This window comes from Staurois parvus, unplaced genomic scaffold (genome assembly GCF_062004578.1).
Source record: "Staurois parvus isolate SC_StPar_1 unplaced genomic scaffold, SC_StPar_1.0 ptg002569l, whole genome shotgun sequence".
NCBI lineage: Eukaryota > Metazoa > Chordata > Amphibia > Anura > Ranidae > Staurois > Staurois parvus.
Window position 1 is genome coordinate 5,267 of NW_028320365.1, and position 24,167 is coordinate 29,433.

The following is a 24,167-nucleotide window of genomic DNA, read 5'->3' on the forward strand; positions in this document are numbered from 1 at the left end:
ACGATGGAGCGCGCTCTCCAGTGTCCGGGATCAGCCAGCTGTGTTGCAGTTCCTCGGGGGGCCCATTCAAACGTCAGCGTTCCATTTCTGTGCGTTAGGCGGCGCGCTCGTTACCAACATTCAGCCACGCCCCACAATGGGGGAACGCAGACACGCCCCACAATGGGGGAACGCAGACACGCCCCACAATGGGGGAACGCAGACACGCGTCCGTCGCGGTGCGTTGGGGTGGGGCGGCCCTGACGCACATGGAGCCGGAGGACGGCTTTACACGGAGGCAGCGCTCGGCCCCATGCGTTGCGCGGTGATGCGTTTTCAGAGTGTGAATGGGCCCCACCAGGCGATATCATCCCAGGGCCACGCCCCCCCGGCGATGTCGCCTCCCCCCCACGGACATCGATCTGTTACCCACACCCACAATATTTTCTGTATTTCTTTCTTCTAGATGAATCGACCGATTCAGGTGAAACCTGCAGACAGCGAGAGCCGAGGAGGTAGGTGACCCCGACCAATCAGAATCCTTCCATTTCCCACAATGCCCTCTGTGCGCCCGTTCCCCGTCACCTCATTTTATACCCGATGATGTCATCACTGGGCCTCTGTGCTTCTCTATGCAATTCAGGCAGATCGTGGCTGGTGGGAGGGGCCGGGAGGGGATCCCTGTGCTTCTCTATGCCACGCAGACAGATCATGGCTGGTGGGAGGGGCCTGCTTCCTGAAAAACATTGCATCCCCCGGCCTCAGTCCTCCTCCCAAAAGCCCTCGGTCTTGATGCAAGCAGTGGGAGGAGTTACGCAAATATTAAAATGCCTTGATGGGTGGGCGTCAGTCTGGAGCAGTGGGCGTTCCTAAACTGGCTGTATTTGCATAGGTAACGCCCACAATGCTAATCCTCCATGATTGAAAGAACTGATATCCAGTGAATTAAAGTGGGCAGGGACAGGGACAGGCGGGAAGGGGTGGTGCCATGGACAGGCAGGCTGGGGGAGAAAAGGGCGGGGCCATGGACAGGCAGGCTAGGGAGGAAAGGGGCGTGGCCAGGGACAGGTAGGCTTGGGAGGAAAGGGGCAGGGCCAGGGACAGGTAGGCTGGGGAGGAAAGGGGCGAGGCCAGGGCCAGGCAGGCTGGGGAGGAAAGGGGCGAGGCCAGGGACAGGTAGGCTGGGGAGGAAAGGGGCGGGGCCAGGGACAGGCAGGCTGTGGAGGAAAGGGGCGAGGCCAGGGCCAGGCAGGCTGGGGGGGAAATGGGCGGGGCCAGGCAGGCTGGGGAGGAAAGGGGCGAGGCCAGGGACAGGTAGGCTGGGGAGGAAAGGGGCGAGGCCAGGGCCAGGCAGGCTGGGGAGGAAATGGGCGAGGCCAGGCAGGCTGGGGAGGAAAGGGGCGAGGCCAGGGACAGGCAGGCTGGGGAGGAAAGGGGCGAGGCCAGGGACAGGCAGGCTGGGGAGGAAAGGGGCAGGGCCAGGGACAGGCAGGCTGGGGAGGAAAGGGGCAGGGCCAGGCAGGCTGGGGAGGAAAGGGGTGAGGCCAGGGACAGGCAGGCTGGGGAGGAAAGGGGCGAGGCCAGGGCCAGGCAGGCTGGGGATGAAAGGAGTAGGGCCAGGGCAGGCAGGCTGGGGAGGAAAGGGGTGGGGCCAGGCAGGCTGGGGAGGAAAGGTGGGGCCAGGGACGGGCAGGCTGGGGAAGAAAGGGGCAAGGCCAGGGACAGGCAGGCTGGGGAGGAAAGGGGCGGGGCCAGGCAGGCTGGGGAGGAAAGGGGTGAGGCCAGGGACAATCAAGCTCTGGGGGAAAGCACTAGATGATGCTGGACGTCCTCCACCTGGGAAATGTCTGGCTTGCATGTCCAAGTTGACTCACCCGTACAATCCCACGATGCCCTTGTGCGGTCCTGTGTGCCGTCACGTTGCGTCACGACGTCACGACCTTCGTTCCTCCTCGACTCCCACCTCCTCTTTCTCTCTCCCTTCTCTAGAGGACCGCAAGCTGTTCGTCGGCATGCTGGGAAAGCAGCAGACAGACGAGGACGTCCGCAGGATGTTCGAGCCCTTCGGGAACATAGACGAGTGTACGGTCCTTCGGGGGCCGGACGGGACCAGCAAAGGTAACCGGGAGCCCGTGACGCGGCGGCCTTACCTAAGAAAAAAAAATAAATTTAAAGGGCAACTCCAGGCAAATCCCTCACAGAGCCAACGGTGTGAACACAAGCCCGATTTGTAGATTTCAGCCCGCAGGTGGCGCTCTCTACAGGCGAGGACGGGCGGAGGGCGCCATCCAAGTGCAGTACAATGAATCTTTATTGAATTTTTTTTTTTTTTTCGTCTTTGCCTGGAGTTCGTCCTTCAAGTGTACCGGTCACTTAAAGTGGAGCAGCCATTTTTTTTTGGGGCCCACATTCCACCTTTGGGTGGGGTGGTGCTTTAAATACCATAACTGCCCCACCCGACGCGTTTCGGACGTTCTGTTGTGTGATCATTGTGCTGCGGTGCTGCCCCCTTGTGTCGTGTAGTAATGTGGTATCTCCCGCGCTTAGGTTGTGCATTTGTGAAGTTTCAGACACATTCAGAGGCGCAGGCGGCCATCAACGCGCTCCACGGGAGCCGGACACTGCCGGTAAGACGACAAGAGACTCCGCCCCCCCATGTAGATGTGTGCTTACTTAGTGGAGGTTGGGTGTTGTGCGTGCGTGTGTGTGCGTGGTGGTGGCGGCTGCCGTGACGGTCCAGCCGATTTGATCCTCCCAGGGTAGTCACGCGTCACGGCCAACGCGATGACGTCACTCCGCCCTCTCTCCGCAGGGGGCCTCCTCCAGCCTGGTGGTGAAATTCGCCGACACGGAGAAGGAGCGGGGGCTGCGCCGGATGCAGCAGGTGGCCAATCAGCTCGGCATGTTCAGCCCCATCGCCCTCCAGTTCGGGGCGTACAGCGCGTACACACAGGCAGTAAGTGACCAGGTGAATTCAGCGCCCTTTTCTTGACCAAAAATTTATCTATGTGCGTGACGCATGACCGTGTTTATGTGACATCATCACCGCATGCTCCTCCCCCTACACCACTACGCATTTTGATGTTTGAACCCCGTCCCTGCTTAATCACTCCAGCATCACATGCTCCTCCCCCACACCACTATTGGATGTTGCCTTCCAGCATTTTGATGTTTGAACCCTGCCCACCTCATCACTCCGCCATCACATGCTCCTCCCCCACACTACTATTGGATGTTGCCTTCCAGCATTTTGATGTTTGAACCCCGCCCACCTCATCACTCCGCCATCACATGCTCCTCCCCCACACTACTATTGGATGTTGCCTTCCAGCATTTTGATGTTTGAACCCCGCCCACCTCATCACTCCGGTATCACATGCTCCTCCCACACACCACTATTGGATGTTGTCTTCCAGCATTTTGATGTTTGAACCCCGCCCACCCCATCACTCCAGCATTACATGCTCCTCCCCCACATCACTGTTGGATGTTGCCTTCCAGCATTTTGCCCCAACAAGTTTGAACCCCGCCCCCTGATCACTCCATGATCACATGCTCCTCCCCCACACCACTATTGGATGTATCCTTCCAGCATTTTTCCCCCACAAGTTTGAACCCCGCCCCTGCTTAATCGCTCTTCCATCATATGCTCCTCCCCCACACCACTATTGGATGTTGCCTTCCAATATTTTGACGTTTTAACCCCGCCCACCCCATCACTCTGGCATCACATGCTCCACCCCCACACCACTATAGGATGTTGCCTTCCAGCATTTTGTCCCCACAAGTTTGAACCCCGCCCCCTAATCACTTCAACATCACATGCTCCTCCCCCACATCACTATTGGATGTTGCCATCCCGCATTTTGACATTTTGCACCTACAAGTTTGAACCCCGCCCAATCACTCCGCCATCACATGCTCCTCCCCCACACCACTATTGGATGTTGCCTTCCAGCATTTTGCCCCCACAAGTTTTAACCCCACCCCCGCCCAATCACTCCAGCCCTTTTATTTGGCCAGTCGGAGTAAATTTGCATTTCTAAGACTCCTAACCGTTCCGGAGGGACCCTGGAAGTCGTATGTAGCTCGGGAGAAGGATGGCTTCCATCAGAGGCTTCTCAGAAAATTTTCCAAAATTTAATGGGGGGGGAGGGGGGGAATTGGTGGCCCAATTTTGCAAATTTTTGGAGCATTTGATGGCCACATTCATCTCATGTCAAGCTGTGATGGTCCTCATTGGACGTGACCATGGTCACATGACCGAGAAGGGTCGCTACGATGGTGGTCATAGCTTGGTGGATTTAGCCCTTTGTCCGTTGGCCAGCAGACCTCCGTCACCCCAGTGACATCATCACCCCAGTGACATCATCACCCCATTCACCTTTCATCTTCACCCCCCCCCCCATTTTGTCCTAGTCTCCGATGGTCTTGGAACGTGACGTCTCCTTCCATTGTTCGTCTTGTGTTGTGGCTCACATCGATCGTCTTGCTGTTGTCCTCACACTGGTGTTTGTTTTTTCATCCCCCCGCAGCTTATGCAGCAGCAGGCCGCCCTGGTGGCCGCTCACAGTGCTTACCTCAACCCCATGGCCACCATGGCCGCCGTCCAGATGCAGCAAATGGCGACAATCAACCCCAACGGGATCATAGCCACTCCCATCACCCCAATAACCCCCATCACATCCTCTTCAGGTGAGACCAGGCTCTGACTGCTTAGACTCGGGAGTGCAGGTGATGCAGGCCTTCCCTGCCGTAGATGGCACCAACTTTCAGATAGAAGACCTTCAGAAGGCTAGGAGTTCCAGCACTGCCAAAAATAAAATTTGAGAAATTTGGTAACCACCTCAGTTGGGAATTTCGGAAGGGTAGGCCATGGAAATTTTCAAAATTCAAGTAAAATTGAATCAATTTAGACACTTCCTGAAAAACAAATGTTTCAAACGTTCTTTCCTGGTGAGTTCCAAATTCTGAGATGTCTCCTAGAGTTCTCTGTGGGTGGCCAACTCAGGAGGTCCAGAAATCAGAAAATTTCTCAAGAAAAAAAACAGTTTGGACGTAGAAGGTTCTCTGTGGGTAATTCTCAAGAGCTTTTTATAATGTAGGAAAACCAGCAAATCTAAATTTGAACCTTGCACAAACCCAACTTTAGGCCTACAAACACCTCACCTGTCCAAAGCCTATAGTGACTTTGCATTAAAAAAAAACAAAACTTCTCAGTTGGGAAATTTTGTTAGGGTAGGCCATGGAATATTTTAAAATTCAAGTATAAATTTTAAGCAATTTAGACACTTCCTGAAAAAACAAATGTTTCAAACCTTCTTTCCTGGTGAGTTCCAAATTCTGAGATGTTCCCAGTGGGTGGGCAACTCAGGAGGACTAGAAATCAGAAGATTTCACAAGAAAAAAAGTTTGGACGTAAGGAGTAGAAGGTTCTCTGTGGGTAATTCTCAAGAGGTCTTTATAAGGTAGGAAAACTAGCAAATCTAAATTTGAACTTTGCAAAAAACCCAACTTTAGGCCTACAAACACCTTCCCTGTCCAGTGTCTATAGTGACTTTACATTTAAAAAAAAAAAAAAAAAAAAAAAAAAAATTCTCAGTTGGGAAATTTTGTTAGGGTAGGCCATGGAATATTTTAAAATTCAAGTAAAATTTTTAAGCAATGTAGACACTTCCTAAAAAACAAATGTTTCAACCCTTCTTTCCTGGTGAGTTCCAAAATCTGAGATGTCCTCAGTGGGTGGGCAATTCAGGAGGTCCAGAAATCAGAAAATTTCTCAAGAAAAAAAACAGTTTGAACGGAAGGAGTAGAAGGTTCTCTGTGGGTAATTCTCAAAAGGTCTCTATAAAGTAGGAAAACCAGCAAATCTAAATTTGAACTTTTGCAAAAAACCCAACTTTAGGCCTACAAACATCTCACCTGTCCAGAGCCTATAGTAACTTTACATAAAAAGAACCTTCTCAGCTGGGAATTTTGTTAGGAAATTTAAAATTTAAATGGAATTTCGACATTTTCAACAATTTTTAAACATTTTCTGAAACACAAATGTTTCAAACCACCTTTTCTGGTGGGTTCCAAATTCTGAGATGTCTCCTAAAAAAAAACAAAAAAAACAACAAATTTTGAAAATATTTCAAAATTTCAAGTACAATTTTTAAGCAATTCAGACACTTCCTGAAACACAAATGTTTCAAATCTCCTTTTCTGGTGGGTTCCAAATTCTGAGATGTCTCCTAAAAAAAAAAAAAAATTTGAAAATATTTCAAAATTCATGCAAAATTTTTAAGCAATTCAGACACTTCCTGAAACACAAATGTTTCAAATCTTTTTTGGTGGGTTCCAAATTCTGAGATGTCTCCTAAAAAAAAAAAAAATTGAAAATATTTCAAAATTCAAGTAAAATGTTTAAGCAATTTAGACACTTCCTGAAAAAAAACAAATGTTTCAAACCTCCTTTTTTGGTGGGTTCCAAATTCTGAGATGTCTCCTAAAAGAAAAAAAATTTTTGAAAATATTTCAAAATTCAAGTAAAATTTTCAAGCAATTCAGACACTTCCTGAAACACAAATGTTTCAAATCTTTTTTGGTGGGTTCCAAATTCTGAGATGTCTCCTAAAAGAAAAAAAAATTAGAAAATATTTCAAAATTCAAGTAAAATTTTTAAGCAATTCAGACACTTCCTGAAAAAAACAAATGTTTCAAACCTCCTTTTTTGGTGGGTTCCAAATTCTGAGATGTCTCCTAAAAGAAAAAAATTTTTTGAAAATATTTCAAAATTCAAGTAAAATTTTCAAGCAATTCAGACACTTCCTGAAACACAAATGTTTCAAATCTTTTTTGGTGGGTTCCAAATTCTGAGATGTCTCCTAAAAGAAAAAAAAATTAGAAAATATTTCAAAATTCAAGTAAAAATTTTAAGCAATTCAGGCACTTCCTGAAACACAAATGTTTCAAATCTCATATTTTGGTGGGTTCCAAACTCTGAAATGTCTCCTAAGAAAAAAAAAACACAAATTTTGAAAATATTTCAAAATTAAATTAAAATTTTTAAGCAATTCAGACACTTCCTGAAACACAAATGTTTCAAACCTTCTTTTCTGGTGGGTTCCAAATTCTGAGATGTCCTCAGTGGGTGTCCTCTGGAGGTCCAGAAATCAGAAAATGTATCCTAAGGAAGGAGATTTTGGACGTAAGGAGTAGAACGTGACTTGTGGGTAATTCTGTAGAGAAAAAGTTTTTTTCGGGACTCTCAACCACCTAGTCCCTTGAGTAGTACAGGTAGATCCTCATATATAGTTCCTCATATCAATAATAATATCTGTGGTACCTTTTTAAATTCTTCACCAAGCAAGGACTTCCAACACCTCCTGGCTTAGACCCAAAGGCTACCACTTAGGGTCCAAAAATGGCCATGTATACATTTGATAACATCTCCCATTTGGACAATGATGTTGAGTTGATCCTACAATGCCTGAGATTCAATAAGTGGTTCGTTCGCATGACATAAAATTGGACCCTAAGTGGTGGCCTTTTGAGATTTAATAGGTGGTCCGTTCGCATGACATAAAGTTGGACCCTAAGTGGTGGTCTTTTGAGATTTAATAGGTGGTCCACTCGCATGACATAAAGTTGGGGTCTAAGTGGTGGCTTTTTGGTCTAAGACAGGAGAAGCTGGAAATTTGGTGAGGAGGAAGTCGAGGCCCATTGAACAAGCCAAGACTTTGTTTTCAGCTGGCCGTCAGCCAGGTCTTCTCCTCCACTGTCAGTACTGGCCACAGATTCCCAGAGAGGCTTCAAAATCTTGTGGAAAGCTTTCCCAGAAGAGTCGGGGCTGTTATAGTTCCAAAAGTGGGGCAAGTCAATGGCCATGGCTTTGGAATAAGATGTCCAACAAGTTGATACATAGGTGTGATGGTCAGGTGTCCACAAAATGTTAGTTCTCTGAAGTTTCTCTTAGGAAAATAGAAATTTCTTCAGGCCTTCAGGCCATAGGAAGTCCTTTCACTGGCACGTCTGTGAAGGTTCTCAGGTGGACCTGCTTTTGTAATGTTGAAGACCTCCAGGTAGTTCCTCATACTTGTTGAAAACCGAAAAAGCTATTTGGTTGAATGTCGAAACATCTTCAACGTTACAGAACCAGTCCAACTGGATGCGACTAACGACTGCGTTCCGTATCTGGGGAGTCGTAGGCCATATCCCCTGGAATGGTTTGTGATCAGGAACCTGCCCTACCACAAATGGACACCATGTGAAGTAACGACGGCTCACCGTGTTCTTGGTTCTGTCTGCCCAGGTACCAGTACACCCCCCACTCTTGCAGCCACACCAGTATCAGCCATCCCTGCCACCCTGGGAGTTAACGGCTATAGCGCAGTGCCCACGCAGAGCAGCGTTCAGCCCAGCTCGGAGGCTATCTACACCAATGGCCTTCACCCGTATCCAGGTAATACTGGTATGTATGATATTCTCAGTCCGTCTACCTGCTATGCTTGGCAGCATCTTGTCATGGAGCCCTCTTTTTTTTTTTTTTCTCCTGTAGCCCAGAGTCCGGTGACCCAACTGGACCCTCTACAGCAGGCCTATGCCGGCATGCAGCACTACACAGGTAAATAGGTGTTGAGTGAATGAGGAGCCAAGAAAATGTTCCTCACCATCTACTTCCTAGCCCTTCACCATAAGCCGGACCCTATCTTCTGCCCTTCACAGCTGTCCATGCCCCAAGCCCAAGAACAGGCCACATGTTGAACCCTCGCTATATTATCTCATTTGTATCCTCTTCGCAGCTGCCTATCCTGCAGCCTACGGCCTGGTGAGCCCAGCGTTTACGCAGCCTCCACCATTATTACCCCAGCAGCCCCCACAGCAGCAGCAACAAAGAGAGGGTGAGTCTGCCATCTTCCTTCCTAACCAATCCCTCTTCAGAACTTCTAACGGAACCAACCTTTTGACGACCGGTTGCCTTTTTTCCCTCACCTCAGGTCCGGAGGGCTGCAACATCTTTATCTACCACCTGCCCCAAGAGTTCACGGATTCGGAGATCCTTCAGATGTTCCTCCCATTCGGCAACGTCATCTCCGCCAAAGTGTTTGTAGACAGAGCCACCAATCAGAGCAAGTGCTTCGGTGAGTACGCCTTCCACTCCTTGGCGAAAATCCTTACTTTGCCGCCAAATCAGTTGGAAGCCTCTTCTGATGTCCTTTTTTTTTTTTTTTTGGTCCTCACCACAGGCTTTGTAAGTTTTGACAATCCCGGCAGCGCCCAAGCTGCCATTCAGGCCATGAACGGTTTCCAGATTGGCATGAAGAGACTCAAAGTACAACTAAAGAGACCAAAAGATGCCAACCGGCCATATTGAGGAGTTCAGGTGGGTACCAGAGGGAGAGAGCCAACAAAAAGCTCTTGAGAACCTCCCCAAAAGTCTGTGTAGGTCAAACCCAGAAGGAGCTCTAGGTTTAATATTGACGGGTGGAACTGTTAAAACCAGTTTGTCCGGGTTCAACGTTACCCTGGTCAGGAGAAAACTGGGAGGAGCAAGAGAGAAATTTGAGAAGTCACTTTGGGCCTTGTACGTAGCTCCACCATAAAGCGGCCGGTCGTAGGCTTGTGGTAAGGGCCCTGTTGAGTGTCATCTGGTGCCGTATCGTGAGTCTGGTCCTCGTTGCCTACTTCTGTCTCCTTTCCTGTTTTTGGAATAGTTTGTCTTTCCATGGTTTTATTTTCCGTTCATTATCGTTTTTTTAATTGCCCAGAGAGGAAAAAAAAAAAAAAAAGAAGGAAGATCTGATCCCAGTGGACCCTTCACATGGTGACCGAATGAGGTCATCACTGGGCGAGGAGCCTTCCAAGTATAATCTACCGATTTGTAGGCCCAACCACATTAGTAAAAGCTCAAGAAATGAGGGGGGGAGGGGCATGGTTCAAGAATCTCATTGGGATCTGATGATCTCCTTAAGGTGTTGAGCCTTCAAACTCAGCCTAGGTACCACAGTTAGAGGACGGTAGGCTGGTGAAGATGTGATTTTGAGATCCTAGAACGACTGATCTAGAAATTCAAAATTTTGGGGGGGTTTGAAGTCTACAGGAATGTTTTGTTTTTTTTTAAAGAAAAAAAAGAATTAAAAAAAAATTATTTTTTTTTAGAAACTACTGTGATCCCAAGATAAAAAAAAAAAAAAACACCAATTTTTTGGGTTGCTGCAGGAATGTTCAATTTTTCTTTCCTGGTCCTGGTAAATTTTGAGATCCTAGAACGACTGATCTAGAAATTCGAATTTTTTGGGGGTTTGAAGTCTACAGGAACGTTTTTTTGTTTTTCTTTTAAAGAAAAGAAGAATTAAAAAAAAAATATATATATATTTTTTTTAGAAACTACTCTGATCGCAAGATCTACAAAAAAAAAAAAAAAAACCCACCGATTTCTTGGGTTGCTGCAGGAATGTTCAATTTTTCTTTCCTGGTAAATTTTGAGATCTTAGAACGTGTGATCTAGAAATTCAAAATTTTTAGGGGGATTTGAAGTTTACAGGAACATTTTTTTTTTTTTAAAGCAAAAAATAATTTAAAAAAAAATATATATTTTTTTTTTTAGAAACTACTCTGATCCCAAGATTTAAAAAAAAAACAAAAAAAAAAACCCCCACCAATTTCTTGGGTTGCTGCAGGAATGTTCAATTTTTCTTTCCTGGTCCTGGTAAATTTTGAGATCCTAGAACGTGTGATCTAGAAATTCGAAATTTTTGGGGGTTTGAAGTCTACAGGAACGTTTTTTGTTTTTCTTTTAAAGAAAAGAAGAATTAAAAAAAATATATATATATTTTTTTTAGAAACTACTCTGATCCCAAGATCTACAAAAAAAAAAAAAAACCCACCGATTTCTTGGGTTGCTGCAGGAATGTTCAATTTTTCTTTCCTGGTAAATTTTGAGATCTTAGAACGTGTGATCTAGAAATTCAAAATTTTTAGGGGGATTTGAAGTTTACAGGAACATTTTTTTTTTTTTAAAGCAAAAAATAATTTAAAAAAAAATATATATTTTTTTTTTTAGAAACTACTCTGATCCCAAGATTTAAAAAAAAAACAAAAAAAAAAACCCCCACCAATTTCTTGGGTTGCTGCAGGAATGTTCAATTTTTCTTTCCTGGTCCTGGTAAATTTTGAGATCCTAGAACGTGTGATCTAGAAATTCGAAATTTTTGGGGGTTTGAAGTCTACAGGAACGTTTTTTGTTTTTCTTTTAAAGAAAAGAAGAATTAAAAAAAATATATATATATATTTTTTTTAGAAACTACTCTGATCCCAAGATCTACAAAAAAAAAAAAACCCCCACCGATTTCTTGGGTTGCTGCAGGAATGTTCAATTTTTCTTTCCTGGTAAATTTTGAGATCCTAGAACGTGTGATCTAGAAATTCAAAATTTTTAGGGGGATTTGAAGTTTACAGGAACATTTTTTTTTTTTTAAAGCAAAAAATAATTTAAAAAAAAATATATATTTTTTTTTTTAGAAACTACTCTGATCCCAAGATTTAAAAAAAAAACAAAAAAAAAAACCCCCACCAATTTCTTGGGTTGCTGCAGGAATGTTCAATTTTTCTTTCCTGGTCCTGGTAAATTTTGAGATCCTAGAACGTGTGATCTAGAAATTCGAAATTTTTGGGGGTTTGAAGTCTACAGGAACGTTTTTTGTTTTTCTTTTAAAGAAAAGAAGAATTAAAAAAAATATATATATATTTTTTTTAGAAACTACTCTGATCCCAAGATCTACAAAAAAAAAAAAAAACCCACCGATTTCTTGGGTTGCTGCAGGAATGTTCAATTTTTCTTTCCTGGTAAATTTTGAGATCTTAGAACGTGTGATCTAGAAATTCAAAATTTTTAGGGGGATTTGAAGTTTACAGGAACATTTTTTTTTTTTTAAAGCAAAAAATAATTTAAAAAAAAATATATATTTTTTTTTTTAGAAACTACTCTGATCCCAAGATTTAAAAAAAAAACAAAAAAAAAAACCCCCACCAATTTCTTGGGTTGCTGCAGGAATGTTCAATTTTTCTTTGCTGGTCCTGGTAAATTTTGAGATTCCTAGAACGTGTGATCTAGAAATTCGAAATTTTTGGGGGTTTGAAGTCTACAGGAACGTTTTTTGTTTTTCTTTTAAAGAAAAGAAGAATTAAAAAAAAAATATATATATATTTTTTTTAGAAACTACTCTGATCCCAAGATCTACAAAAAAAAAAAAAAAACCCACCGATTTCTTGGGTTGCTGCAGGAATGTTCAATTTTTCTTTCCTGGTAAATTTTGAGATCCTAGAACGTGTGATCTAGAAATTCAAAATTTTTAGGGGGATTTGAAGTTTACAGGAACATTTTTTTTTTTTTTTAAAGCAAAAAATAATTTAAAAAAATATATATATATTTTTTTTAGAAACTACTCTGATCCCAAGATTTAAAAAAAAAACAAAAAAAAAAACCCCCACCAATTTCTTGGGTTGCTGCAGGAATGTTCAATTTTTCTTTGCTGGTCCTGGTAAATTTTGAGATTCCTAGAACGTGTGATCTAGAAATTCGAAATTTTGGGGGGTTTGAAGTCTACAGGAACGAATTAAAAAAAAAGTATATATGTATATTTTTTTAGAAACTACTCTGATCCCAAGATCTAAAAAAAAAAACAAAAACAAAAACAAAAAAAAACCCCAGGAATGTTCAATTTTTCTTTTTTTTTACATTAGAAATCTCATATGTAGCCAAAAATAAAAGTAATGTAATATGTTTAAAAATTTTATATTTTAAACCTTAGGCCAGATATTATTATTTTTATTTTTTTTTTTATTTTTATTTTTTTTTTTCCACAGGAGAATTTTTGCTAGCGGTTCAAGTTAATTTATGTGTGTCCAGATCATCGTTTTAATAGGTTTATTTAAAAAAAAAAAATGAAAATAAACTGCTTTCCTAAATAAAACAGAAGGAAATTAAAAAAAAAAAAAAAGAAATAATATTTCTATTAACCACATGACCAAAACAAAACAGCTTCTCTTTTTCTGCCGCTTGAAACCCGCCCACCTTGTGCCAGGGTCCAATCAAATCATGAGATGACTCTGTCGCTCTGACGTATACCTAGCGTCCATTGGCTGCTCTGGGACTCGTAGCACCGCCCCTTGTAAGTTGCATCCACTGGAATGACCGTGTTGTATTTTAAGACCCTAACTACCTCACCCTCCTCCCTACTCTTCCTCCTCCAAAAGCCCCGCCCCTGAGGAGTGGCTCCAAAGGGAGGTCTCGGTGGTGTTTTAGGATGCATGGAGTGCTGTGAAGTTTTGGAGTTTATGTGCCGTGCAATACTGACTGTTTTTTTAATACAGGGCAACGTAAGACCCGGCGGGTGACTTCCTTTTAAAAATGCATCCTCAGTATGTTTCCAAACCGCTTATTTAAAAAAAATAATTAATTTTTTAATTTTTTTTTAATTTTTTTTAATTTTTTTTATTTTTTTTTAGTGAATGTAGCCTTACGAACAACTGTTTTGAACCATTTCCTTTAGAAAAAAAAGCTCGTTTTCATTTTTTGAAGGTTCTCAGTCCTTCCCTGAGACCACGAGAAGGCCATGGTTGGCCAACAGGCCACCTAAAGCGGTCAAAACACACCCAACTAAAAAAAAAAAAAAAAAAAAAAATCATGCAAACAACCTTTCTGGAGTATGATCTACTACAGATTCGACAAACGTCTTCGATAAAACGAAAAAGCGTTCCTGAAGACCAAAATTTTCTTTTTCTAGAAGGTTGTCCTTTTTTTTTTGATGTCCACCAAAATCCTGGCCATCTTCTGCGGATGCATTTTCTAAAAAAGAGGCACCTAACTTTTTGACAAATTTTTTTTTTTTTTTTTACAAAATTGTTGGAACTTGTCTCATATTAATCAGCCTACTGACCCCCCCCCCCCACCTCCACCCCTCCCCCCCCCCTTCCTTATGATCTGTAACTGTATGTGGCGCCCCCCTTTGGACCTCCTTCGCTGTGCTGATGCAACTGGCAATGCTAGCTGTGGACTGTGCTTTTTGCTGTTTCCCAGAATTCTCTATTTTTATTTTATTTATTTATTTATTTTTGTCTCTTGCCTTTTATCACCCTTACAGTAGGGGGTGGAATTCTTGTAGAGGGATTTTTTATTTTTTATTTTTTTTTTTATTATTTTTTATTTTTTTATTTTTTTATTTTTTTTGCATGTGCCTCAATTTTATGTCTTGTCCTGGTCTATAATCTACTTCTTTCCCAACAGAACATTTGGGCCCCACCTAGGTCAGTTCAGAATGGGATGGCCGATGTTTTTGGGTAGTGCCCATTGGGTTTGAAGAGGAGCGTGTGTTGAAGGTTTAAAAAAAAAAAAAAAAAAAAAAGCTACTCAATTTTTTTAAAAAATTGGTGGTGGTCCTATCCAATAAACGAGAGATGAAGATCTGTAATAAGTACATAAAATATTTGATGGAATTTGGAAATATTTAGATTTTGTAGGATAAAGAACCCCTTGAGATGGGCCCACCATGGCCGTCCATGTAGGGTCTCCATTTTTTGTGTCTCGTTTTGTACCTTTTCCCATCCGGTGTTCCTCTGCATGTGCCATCGAGAAGTCTGTTTCTGTCGTTCCTCCCCTCTGATTCGCTGTTGCCCCTTCCGCTCCCCCCCCCTCGGGCTTTTTGCTCCCCCCACTAGAGTGCCTGAACTCCTGGCTGCGGTCTGGGATTTGGATGCAACCAAAAGTCTGTCTTGGTGATTGGCTTGGCCCATCAGAGGCCTCGTTTCGTACATTTGCCGTTTTGTGTCCTCCATGGGGGGGGGGGGTGATATGCCAGATGGTTTGTTAATTATTGTATTTAATGAAAAGCTTTTGAGACCCCAAGATTCAATAAAAAAAAGACCCCCCATAGAATATTTTTATAGTCCTAACCTGCCAGAACATTTTGAGGTCCATGAGAACCATGAGGACCATGAGAACCATGAGGACCATGAGAACCATGAGGACCATGAGAACCATGAGGACCATGAGAATCATGAGAACCATGAGGACCATGAGAATCATGAGGACCACGAGGACCATGAGAACCATGAGAACCATGAGAACCACGGCAGAAGACGGTTTGTCGCTTTGTCCTCACCAACTGTGGTTCTTCCAATTTTACCGAGGTCTTGGTGAAGCTTGATCAATTTCATGCCGGGTCGACATGTGTTTTCAAGTGTGTCCCCATATGGAAGAAAAATATATTTGAAAAATATTTTAAAAATTATTCTTTATTGACATATATTTGAAATACTACAATTTTGGCCGTATTCAATATATTTCAATAAATACTTAAAAAAATAAATTAACAAAAAAAAAAAAAAAATATATATATATATATATATATATATATATATATATATATATATTATGTTGAAATGCATTTATAAATATATGTTAAAATTACTTTTTTATGTGTTAAGAAAAATCTGAAGAATATATTTAAAAAAAAAAAACATTTTTAAAAATATTTTTCATGTATTTTGTAATATATAAAAAACGCATTTCAATATACAATTTTTATATATATATATGTGTGTATGTATGTATGTTGAAATGCGTTTTTTTATTACAAAATATTAGAAAAATATTTTTAAGAATACATTTTCAAATATACTGTATGTCTTTTTAAAAAATACAAATCTACATTTTTGGAATGCATTTATAAATATATGTTAAAAAAAATCTGAAGAATATATTTAAAAAAAAACATATTTGTAAAAATATTTTTCATATATTTTGTAATATGTACAAAACACATTTCAACATACACTATATATATATATCTATATATATATATATATCTATATATATGCATTTTTATTTAAAAATATATGAAAAAAATAAATATATATATATAATATATAATTTTTTTTTTCATATGTTTTGTAATATATACAAAACACATTTCAGTGTACACTATATTTATTTATTTATTATTATTATTATTATTTTTTTTTTTTTTTATTGCAAAATATCTGAAAAAAAAAATATATATATATATATGTGTGTATGTGTACACATGCATTCCAAAAAAGTGCACTGCATTCCAAAAATGTAGATTTGTATTTTAAAAAAAAATTCAGTATATTCGAAAATGTGTTTTTAAAAATATTTTTCATATCTTTTGTAATAAAAACACATTTCAACACAATAAATAAATATATATATATATATTGAAATATATTGAATACGGCCAAAATTTTAGTATATGTTCATATATTTGGGAAGAATATTTTTCATGTATTTTGTAATAAAAATGCATTTCAACATAATAAATAAATATATATATATATATATATATATATATATATATATATATAAATTAAAAAAAAAAAAAAATATATATATATATATAAAAATATATTTTGAAATATACTGAATGCGGCCAAAATTGTATTATTTCAAATATATGTCAATATATTTGGGAAGAATATTTTAAACATGTATTTTTCTTCCTTGTGGGTTGACGTCCATCAAAGATGACAGCTCGCCCTTGACGCTGTCGATTTTTTTATTTTTTTACAGTCCATGTTTCCAAATTCAACGATTCTCTAAGCAGTCAGGCGCAAATTTCTCAAGTTTCATCTAAAAGTTTCTTTTATTGAATCCTGGGGATTCGGTTTGAGGGCTATGGAGGGGGCGGAGGGGTGGTGGGAGGAGTCTAGGAGATGTTTTGATTTGGATGGAGCTTCTTGGTTATTACAGGATATGCGAAGCCTTTTTGGACCCCCAGGATGCCACTTGTAGACACGAGGATGGCAGTGAAGCCCCTTCTGTCCAGTGTGGCGGCTCCAGGAGTATCTTCTGTGAATAGATGTGTGTCTGTTCTGTGACTTCATCTCCTCGTCCATCTGGTGTTTTTTTGAATCCTGGGTGAGATGACCATAAAAATCATGGAGCTCCATGTTGGTGCTCAACTATGAGGAACATCTCTTCCGTAATTTGGTCTGTCTAAAAAAAAAAAAAATAAGTTGTGGAACGGCGGCACTGAAGCGTTGATGGGACAGTGGTGAAGGTCCATATTGCCTAGAACTTCACCATTCAAGACCATCCATGGTCTCACCTGTAATAGTGGCTTGGAGGTCTAGTCTCTTCTGACATCGACCATCCATGGTCTCGCCTGTAATGGTGGCTTGGAGGTCTAGTCTCTTCTGACATCGACCATCCATGGTCTCGCCTGTAATGGTGGCTTGGAGGTCTAGTCTCTTCTGACATCGACCATCCATGGTCTCACCTGTAATGGTGGCTTGGAGGTCTAGTCTCTTCTGACATCGACCATCCATGGTCTCGCCTGTAATGGTGGCTTGGAGGTCTAGTCTCTTCTGACATCGACCATCCATGGTCTCGCCTGTAATGGTGGCTTGGAGGTCTAGTCTCTTCTGACATCGACCATCCATGGTCTCGCCTGTAATGGTGGCTTGGAGGTCTAGTCTCTTCTGACATCGAACATCCATGGTCTCGCCTGTAATGGTGGCTTGGAGGTCTAGTCTTTTCTGACATCGACCATCCATGGTCTCGCCTGTAATGGTGGCTTGGAGGTCTAGTCTCTTCTGACATCGACCATCCATGGTCTCGCCTGTAATGGTGGCTTGGAGGTCTAGTCTCTTCTGACATCGACCATCCATGGTCTCGCCTGTAATGGTGGCTTGGAGGTCTAGTCTCTTCTGACATCGACCATCCATGGTCTCGCCTGTAATGGTGGCTTGGAGGTCTAGTCTCTTCTGACATCGACCATCCATGGTCTCGCCTGTAATGGTGGCTTGGAGGTCTAGTCTCTTCTGACATCGACCATCCATGGTCTCACCTGTAATGGTGGCTTGGAGGTCTAGTCTCTTCTGACATTGACCAACCATGGTCCACCACTGGACTCCAGCATAAAATTGAGGATCAACGCTTTTCGTTTTTTTTTTGTTTTTTTTACATCTTTCAAAAACTCTTCAAGAGGTTCAAGAGGTAGTCCTCGTCCCGAAGAAGAAGTTGTTGGTGACTACAAGACTCAACGTTTTGGTTTTCCGCGTGGCCTCCCGTTCACGGTTTGACAAATTGGCAATTTTTAGAGCATCCCCGGACTCCGTCAAGGAGTTCTACGGACCACTGGAAGTTCTGTAGAAGGCCCAAAAAATGCAACTTATAATGCCGATCCTCAACTTTTTGATATTTGGGAAAAAAAATAAAATTTTGTTCTTAGAAAATCCTCATAGACCTTGAGGTGCACCTCAAGGAAGTCTCAAATAGAACTTTTAATTGAATTAAATTTTTGGGAGTAGACCAAAAATAAGTTGGTATCTCCACAGGATTCAAACCCAGAAAGAGGAGATGGTAGAAGGCATGTCCAAAATGATGCTTTAGGCCGTGAACTTATAAAAATTATTATTTTTTATAAAAATTATTCTTTTTATAAAATTATTTTTATATAAATTATTTTTATAAAATTATTATTTTTATAAAATTATTATTTTTATAAAAATTATTCTTTTTATAAAAATTATTATTTTTATAAAATTATTTTTATAAAACTTATTATTTTTATAACGAAAAATTTTTTTTTTTCTTATTTCCCCTTTGATAATAATTTTTTTTCTTTTTCTTTCAGCAGGTGTACCTGATCTGGGGGTCCTGCCCCTCCCCCCCCATCCCTTTTTTCTTTCCACACCTCGCAAAGGACTCCAAAAAAAAAAAAAATTCCTTTTACTGCTGCTGGACCAAGACAGACATTTTTCAGGGGAATAAAAAAATAAAATAAAAAAAATCTTAAAACTGTTAAATCCAGTCAGATCGCCCAAGCTTTAACCAGCAAGGACCTCTGAACTCTCAATCCCCTCCCCCTCCCCCCTCTCGGAGAGGCGGCAACATGGAACATTCCTGGATCTGCACATACTCGCGCGTTACCGAAGCGGGCAGGGTACGTTTTCGCTTCCAAGCTCCGCAAGCTGGGCGCTGGATTTATTTTTTAAACGTTGAGCAAAAATTGGGGAAAAAAATGGAAGAAAAAAAAAAACTGGGGGGGGAAAAAAAATTAAAAAAAAAAAAAAAGCAGCGGGAGTCTCTGCTGCGGACTGAGATTATAAGTAGTTGAACGGCACAGGATCCATTTTTAGGAATAAGGTTCCTTTTTTTTTTTTTTTTTTTTTTATTTCTTTTCCTCAGCGATTCTTGTAAAAAAAAAAAAAAAAAAAAAAGAAAAGAAAAAAATATTCAAACTCCAAACTTTACGGATATCCGAAGATTTCAAAGAATGCGTTTTATGCAGGTAGAGCGATTTTTTTTTTTTTTTTTATTTTTACGAGAAGAAAAAAAAAAATGGCTGTGATAGACTGGTAGTCAAGGAGAGCGCGGAGGCGGTTCCCCCCTTTCTTCGGCCATCTTGCACGTCAGGGCTGCTGTGTACGGAGGTTGCGGGATTCGGTGCAATATCTCCTCATCGTTCACATCTCACCTTCTGGCTGATGTCGGTTTCCTCGTGGCCCCTCCCCAATACGCGGCCCCTCCCCCAATACCCGCCCCCCAAGAACATCACCAGCAGCCAACAGCAGAAACTTGGCTTGGTGGGTGGGGCAAGTTGAAGCATGACCCCGCCTATCACTGGAAGATGATTGGTTCAGTTCTGGATGGAAGGCGGAGTTGCTTACTGGTTTCTTATGTCTCTTGGAGGATCCAATGGTGAGATCTCCCCTCCCCCCCCAGTAGTTTGAGTCTCTGCCCCTCCCACAATGGGAAGATTTTCTACAGTATGGTGTCCCTGGCCCTCCCACAATGGTGAGACCCCTCCCCCTGGTAGTTTGTCAGCTCCTCCCACAATGGTGAGACCCCCCCAGTAGTTTGTGTCTCTGCTCCTCCCACAATGGGAAGATTTTCTATAGTATGGTGTCCCTGCCCCTCCCACAATGGAGAGATTCCCCCCAGTAGTTTGTGTCTTCACCCCTCCCACAATGGGAAGATTCCCCCCCAGTAGTTTGTGTCTCTGCCCCACCCACAATGGTGAGATTAGCCTGCAGTAGAGTGCCCTTGCCCCTCCCACAATGCTGATATTTCCTTGCAGTAGTTTGTGTCCATGCCCCTCCCACAATGGTGGTTTCCCTGCAGTAGGCTGTCTCTGCCCCTCCCATAATGGTGAGATTTCACTGTAGTAGGGTGTCTCTGCCCCTCCCACAATGGTGGTTTCCCTGCAGAAGGGCGTCCTTGCCCCTCCCACAATGGTGAGATTTCCCCGTAGTAGGGTGTCTCTGCCCCTCCCATAATGGTGAGATTTCCCCGTAGTAGGGTGTCTCTGCCCCTCCCATAATGGTGAGATTTCCCCGTAGTAGGGCGTCTCTGCCCCTCCCACAATGGTGAGATTTCCCCGTAGTAGGGCGTCTCTGCCCCTCCCACAATGGTGAGATTTCCCCGTAGTAGGGCATCTCTGCCCCTCCCACAATGGTGAGATTTCCCCGTAGTAGGGTGTCTCTGCCCCTCCCACAATGGTGGTTTCCCTGCAGAAGGGTGTCTCTGCCCCTCCCACAATGGTGAGATTTCCCCGTAGTAGGGTGTCTCTGCCCCTCCCACAATGGTGAGATTTCCCCATAGTAGGGCGTCTCTGCCCCTCCCACAATGGTGAGATTTCCCCGTAGTAGGGCGTCTCTGCCCCTCCCACAATGGTGAGATTTCCCCGTAGTAGGGCGTCTCTGCCCCTCCCACAATGGTGAGATTTCCCCGTAGTAGGGCGTCTCTGCCCCTCCCACAATGGTGAGATTTCCCCGTAGTAGGGCGTCTCTGCCCCTCCCACACAACTACCGATCTGCTTCTCCTATAAGGAATCCACCAAGGAAGGGTGACACCATCATTGGCGTTGTGACGGCGGCAGCCAGTGGACCAAACTAATAATTCCGGGGGGAGGGCTATAAGGAGCCCGCTCGCCATTCCGTGGCGCCCGCCGTGCGATGTTGAAGTGCCGATTTATCGTGCAGCCGCATCGACTTTGCAAATAGTATTTGTTACTCGACTTCCTCAGGGGCCCATGAAAGTATTTACTACGCTGACCTCGCAGCACCTCCAGATCCTGCGCGGGGCCAAAGTGGCAGGATACTATCTGCAGCGTTTGTGCGTCTCCAAAATTCAAGGGGGGGGGAGGGGCAGAGAAGGAAGGTTGGTGGAATTTGAGTTTGGTTACGCCAATTTATGGCAATTTTCGACTTTGGTGGCCCCCAAAGATAACGATTGCCAGTCACTAGGACCCTCCCATCGATTTTTCCACCTTTGCCACACTCGCTGTACGGGTTTTCGCACGTCCCATGCCCTTGCAGAGGGCGAAATGGCCCCTGAAGTGGTACGCCGGCGCCACCTGCTGGCCGAAAAAAGGCGATGCCCATAACGGTGGTGACAACCCGAAAAAAAGCATCCCACCAACCAGGACGGGGGTCTCATCAAGCTGCGCGGACCTACCTGCGAGCCAAATCCACTACCGTATTCTGCTTGAACCCTTTCAGAAGCCCCCCCTTTTTTTTTTCCTCCAAAATGCCACGGGACCGCACTCCTCTCGCGTAACCCTAGGACATAGGAACGATTTTTTTTTTTTTTTTTTTTTTAAATTATTATTTATTTTTTATTTTATTGTATTTTTTTTTTTTTTTAAAAGGGGGAGGGGTTTCTAGCAGGGAGAGTTAAAAAGGAAAAACAAAAAAAATTTAAAAAATATATAAATATATATTTATGTCTTTAAATAATTTTTGTTGCAATGGATGGCGGGACACGGATGGGGTGAGCCAAAAAGAAAAAAAAAACAAAACAACACACTGCATATCAGAGGTCAGAGGTCGCGGCTGGCCAATCAACGGCTCACTTTTTTTTTTTTTTTTTTTTTTTTTGCTCAGAAAGATGGAATATGTTTACAGTATCTATTAAAAAAAAAAAAAAAAGAAAAAGAAAAAAAAAAACTCCCCGGAACTGTACAGAACTTGTGCGTCTCCGACATTTTATCGTCAGACTCTAGGAAATTGTTTTTTTTTTCTGCGGGAGAGGGTTAAAGGGTATTTTAATATAAATGGGGGAGGGAGGAGGAAAGTGGGGTATAAACAGACTAATTCCTGGTGATTATATAAGGCATAACTTATTTCTTATTTATTCATGTTTATTTTGAATTATTTAATTTTTTTTTTCTGTTTAAATGAAATAAATTTGATGACTAGTGAGTGCTTCTTGTGTCTATTGTCACCTTTCGTCAGGGGGGGGGGGGGGGGGGCTACACCATTTTTTAATTGCTGCTGCTAACTGCCCAATTTAATTTTTTTTTTTTTTTTTAATTTAATTTAATTTTTTGGATTTGTTGCTCTTAATTGACCAATTTTATTTTTTTAAATACACTGCAATTAACCAACTCAATTTTTCAAATTTTTTTGCACTTTTATTTCTATTAGGATCAGCGCAAGTAACCAATTTTTATTTTAAAACACATTGAAACCATTTTTTTTTTTAATTATTTGGACTTCCGTTAATATTGAATTAAAATTATATTATTATATTAAAATTAACCAATTTTGTTTCTAAAACATATTGCAGTCAACCAACTTTTTTTTTTTTTTTTAATTTTTAGATTTCTCTGTACTTCTATTTAATATCAGTGCAATTAAACCATTTTTATTTTTAAAACACATTGAAACTAACCAACTATTTTTTTTTTTTAATTTGGACTTCTGTTAATATTTGAGCAGTTAACCAATTGTGCTTTTAAAATCTATTGCAATCAACTTTTTATTTATTTATTTCTTTATTTTTGGATATTTTGCAATTAAACAACTCTGTTTTTATTTTTAATTTTTGGACTCATTGCAATAAGCCAAGTTATATTTTAAAACACATTCACACTAACCAAATATTTTATAAATTTTTGGATTACTTGTACTTCTGTTAATATTGGTGCAAATAATTTTGTTTCTAAAACACATTAAAATCAACAAATTCATAATTTTTTTTTTTTTTTTTTAGCTCTGTTGTACTTTTTGTTAATATCACTGAAATTAACCATTTTTTAAAAGCACATTGCAATTACATAGTTAGTCTGGCTGAAAAAAGACAAAAGTCCATCCAGTTCAACCATCGAAAAAAAAAAAAAGTAATTTTTTTTTTTTTTTTTTTGCAAAGTTGTTCGATTCTTTGCAGCTCTTCTGTTAACATCAGTGCAATTAAATTAATTTTTTTTTCTAAAACACATTGCAATCAACCAACTTTTTTTTTTTGTTTTTTTTTTTAATTTTTGGATTCTTTGTACTCCCTGTTAAAATCATTGCAGTTAACCAATTTTATACTTTAGAGATAAAATTGCAATTAAACAAATCAATGTTTATTTTTAATTTTTGGACTGGCTGTATTTCTATTAGTATAATTGCAATTAACCAATTTTAAAACACATTTAAACTAACCAGTTATTTTTTTTTTCTTTAATTTTTGGATTCTTTATGATTTTCTTAATATCAGTGCAATTAACAAATTTTGTTTTTAAAACGTTGCAATTAACCAACTCTTTTTTTTTTTTTTTAGATTTGTTGTACTTTTTTTTAATATAATTGAAATAATCATTATTATATCATTAATATAATTTATTATATCATTATTATATCATTATTATAATTTATTATATCATTATTATATCATTAATATAATTTATTATATCATTATTATAATTTATTATATCATTATTATATCATTAATATAATTTATTATATCATTATTATAATTTATTATATCATTATTATAATCATTAATTATATCATTAATATCATTTTTAAAAGCACATTGCAATTCTTTTTTTTTTTTTCCTTGTAAAGTTCTTAAAGTCTTTGCAGGTCTTCAATTAACCAATTTTATTTTTAAAACATTTTATTTTTAAAACATTCCAATCCATCAACCCTTTTCAATTCTTTGATTTTTTTTTTATGCAGTTCTGTTAGTATCGGTGCAATTAGCCATTTTTCTAAACACATTGCAATTGACAAAATTCAATATTTTACAAAATTTGAGGATTTTATTTTTTTCTCTACTTCTGTTCATATCAGTGCACTTAACTAATTTTTTTTTTAATTTGTACTTTTGTAAATAACCATTTTTAAAACACATTGCAATTATTTATTTATTTTTTAATTTAATGGATTTTTTTCTTCTATTAATATCA

At 40.7% G+C, this 24,167-nt stretch overlaps 1 protein-coding gene across 8 annotated transcripts; it reads left to right on the forward strand.

Moving 5' to 3' along the window:
• The first annotated feature begins 425 nt into the window (after nucleotides 1-425).
• Nucleotides 426-22,191, forward strand: CELF3 (CUGBP Elav-like family member 3). Of its 8 annotated transcripts, none has more exons than XR_016309482.1 (11): nucleotides 426-494; nucleotides 1,969-2,097; nucleotides 2,527-2,606; nucleotides 2,792-2,947; nucleotides 4,515-4,674; nucleotides 8,276-8,587; nucleotides 8,766-8,864; nucleotides 8,961-9,104; nucleotides 9,210-9,346; nucleotides 12,829-13,133; nucleotides 18,621-22,191. XR_016309482.1 is itself a non-coding variant. In XM_089666167.1 (11 exons), exons 1-10 carry the CDS (start codon nucleotides 446-448, stop codon nucleotides 9,335-9,337), a joined length of 1,170 nt encoding a protein of 389 aa, XP_089522293.1. In that variant the 5' UTR covers nucleotides 426-445; the 3' UTR covers nucleotides 9,338-9,346; nucleotides 18,621-22,191. The 8 variants fall into 8 exon arrangements, 6 of the variants coding, with proteins under 6 accessions (XP_089522293.1, XP_089522294.1, XP_089522295.1 ...); XR_016309483.1 differs by having other exon boundaries at nucleotides 13,047-13,133; XM_089666167.1 differs by lacking the exon at nucleotides 12,829-13,133 and having other exon boundaries at nucleotides 8,276-8,434; nucleotides 8,522-8,587.
• The last annotated feature ends 1,976 nt before the right edge of the window (nucleotides 22,192-24,167 follow it).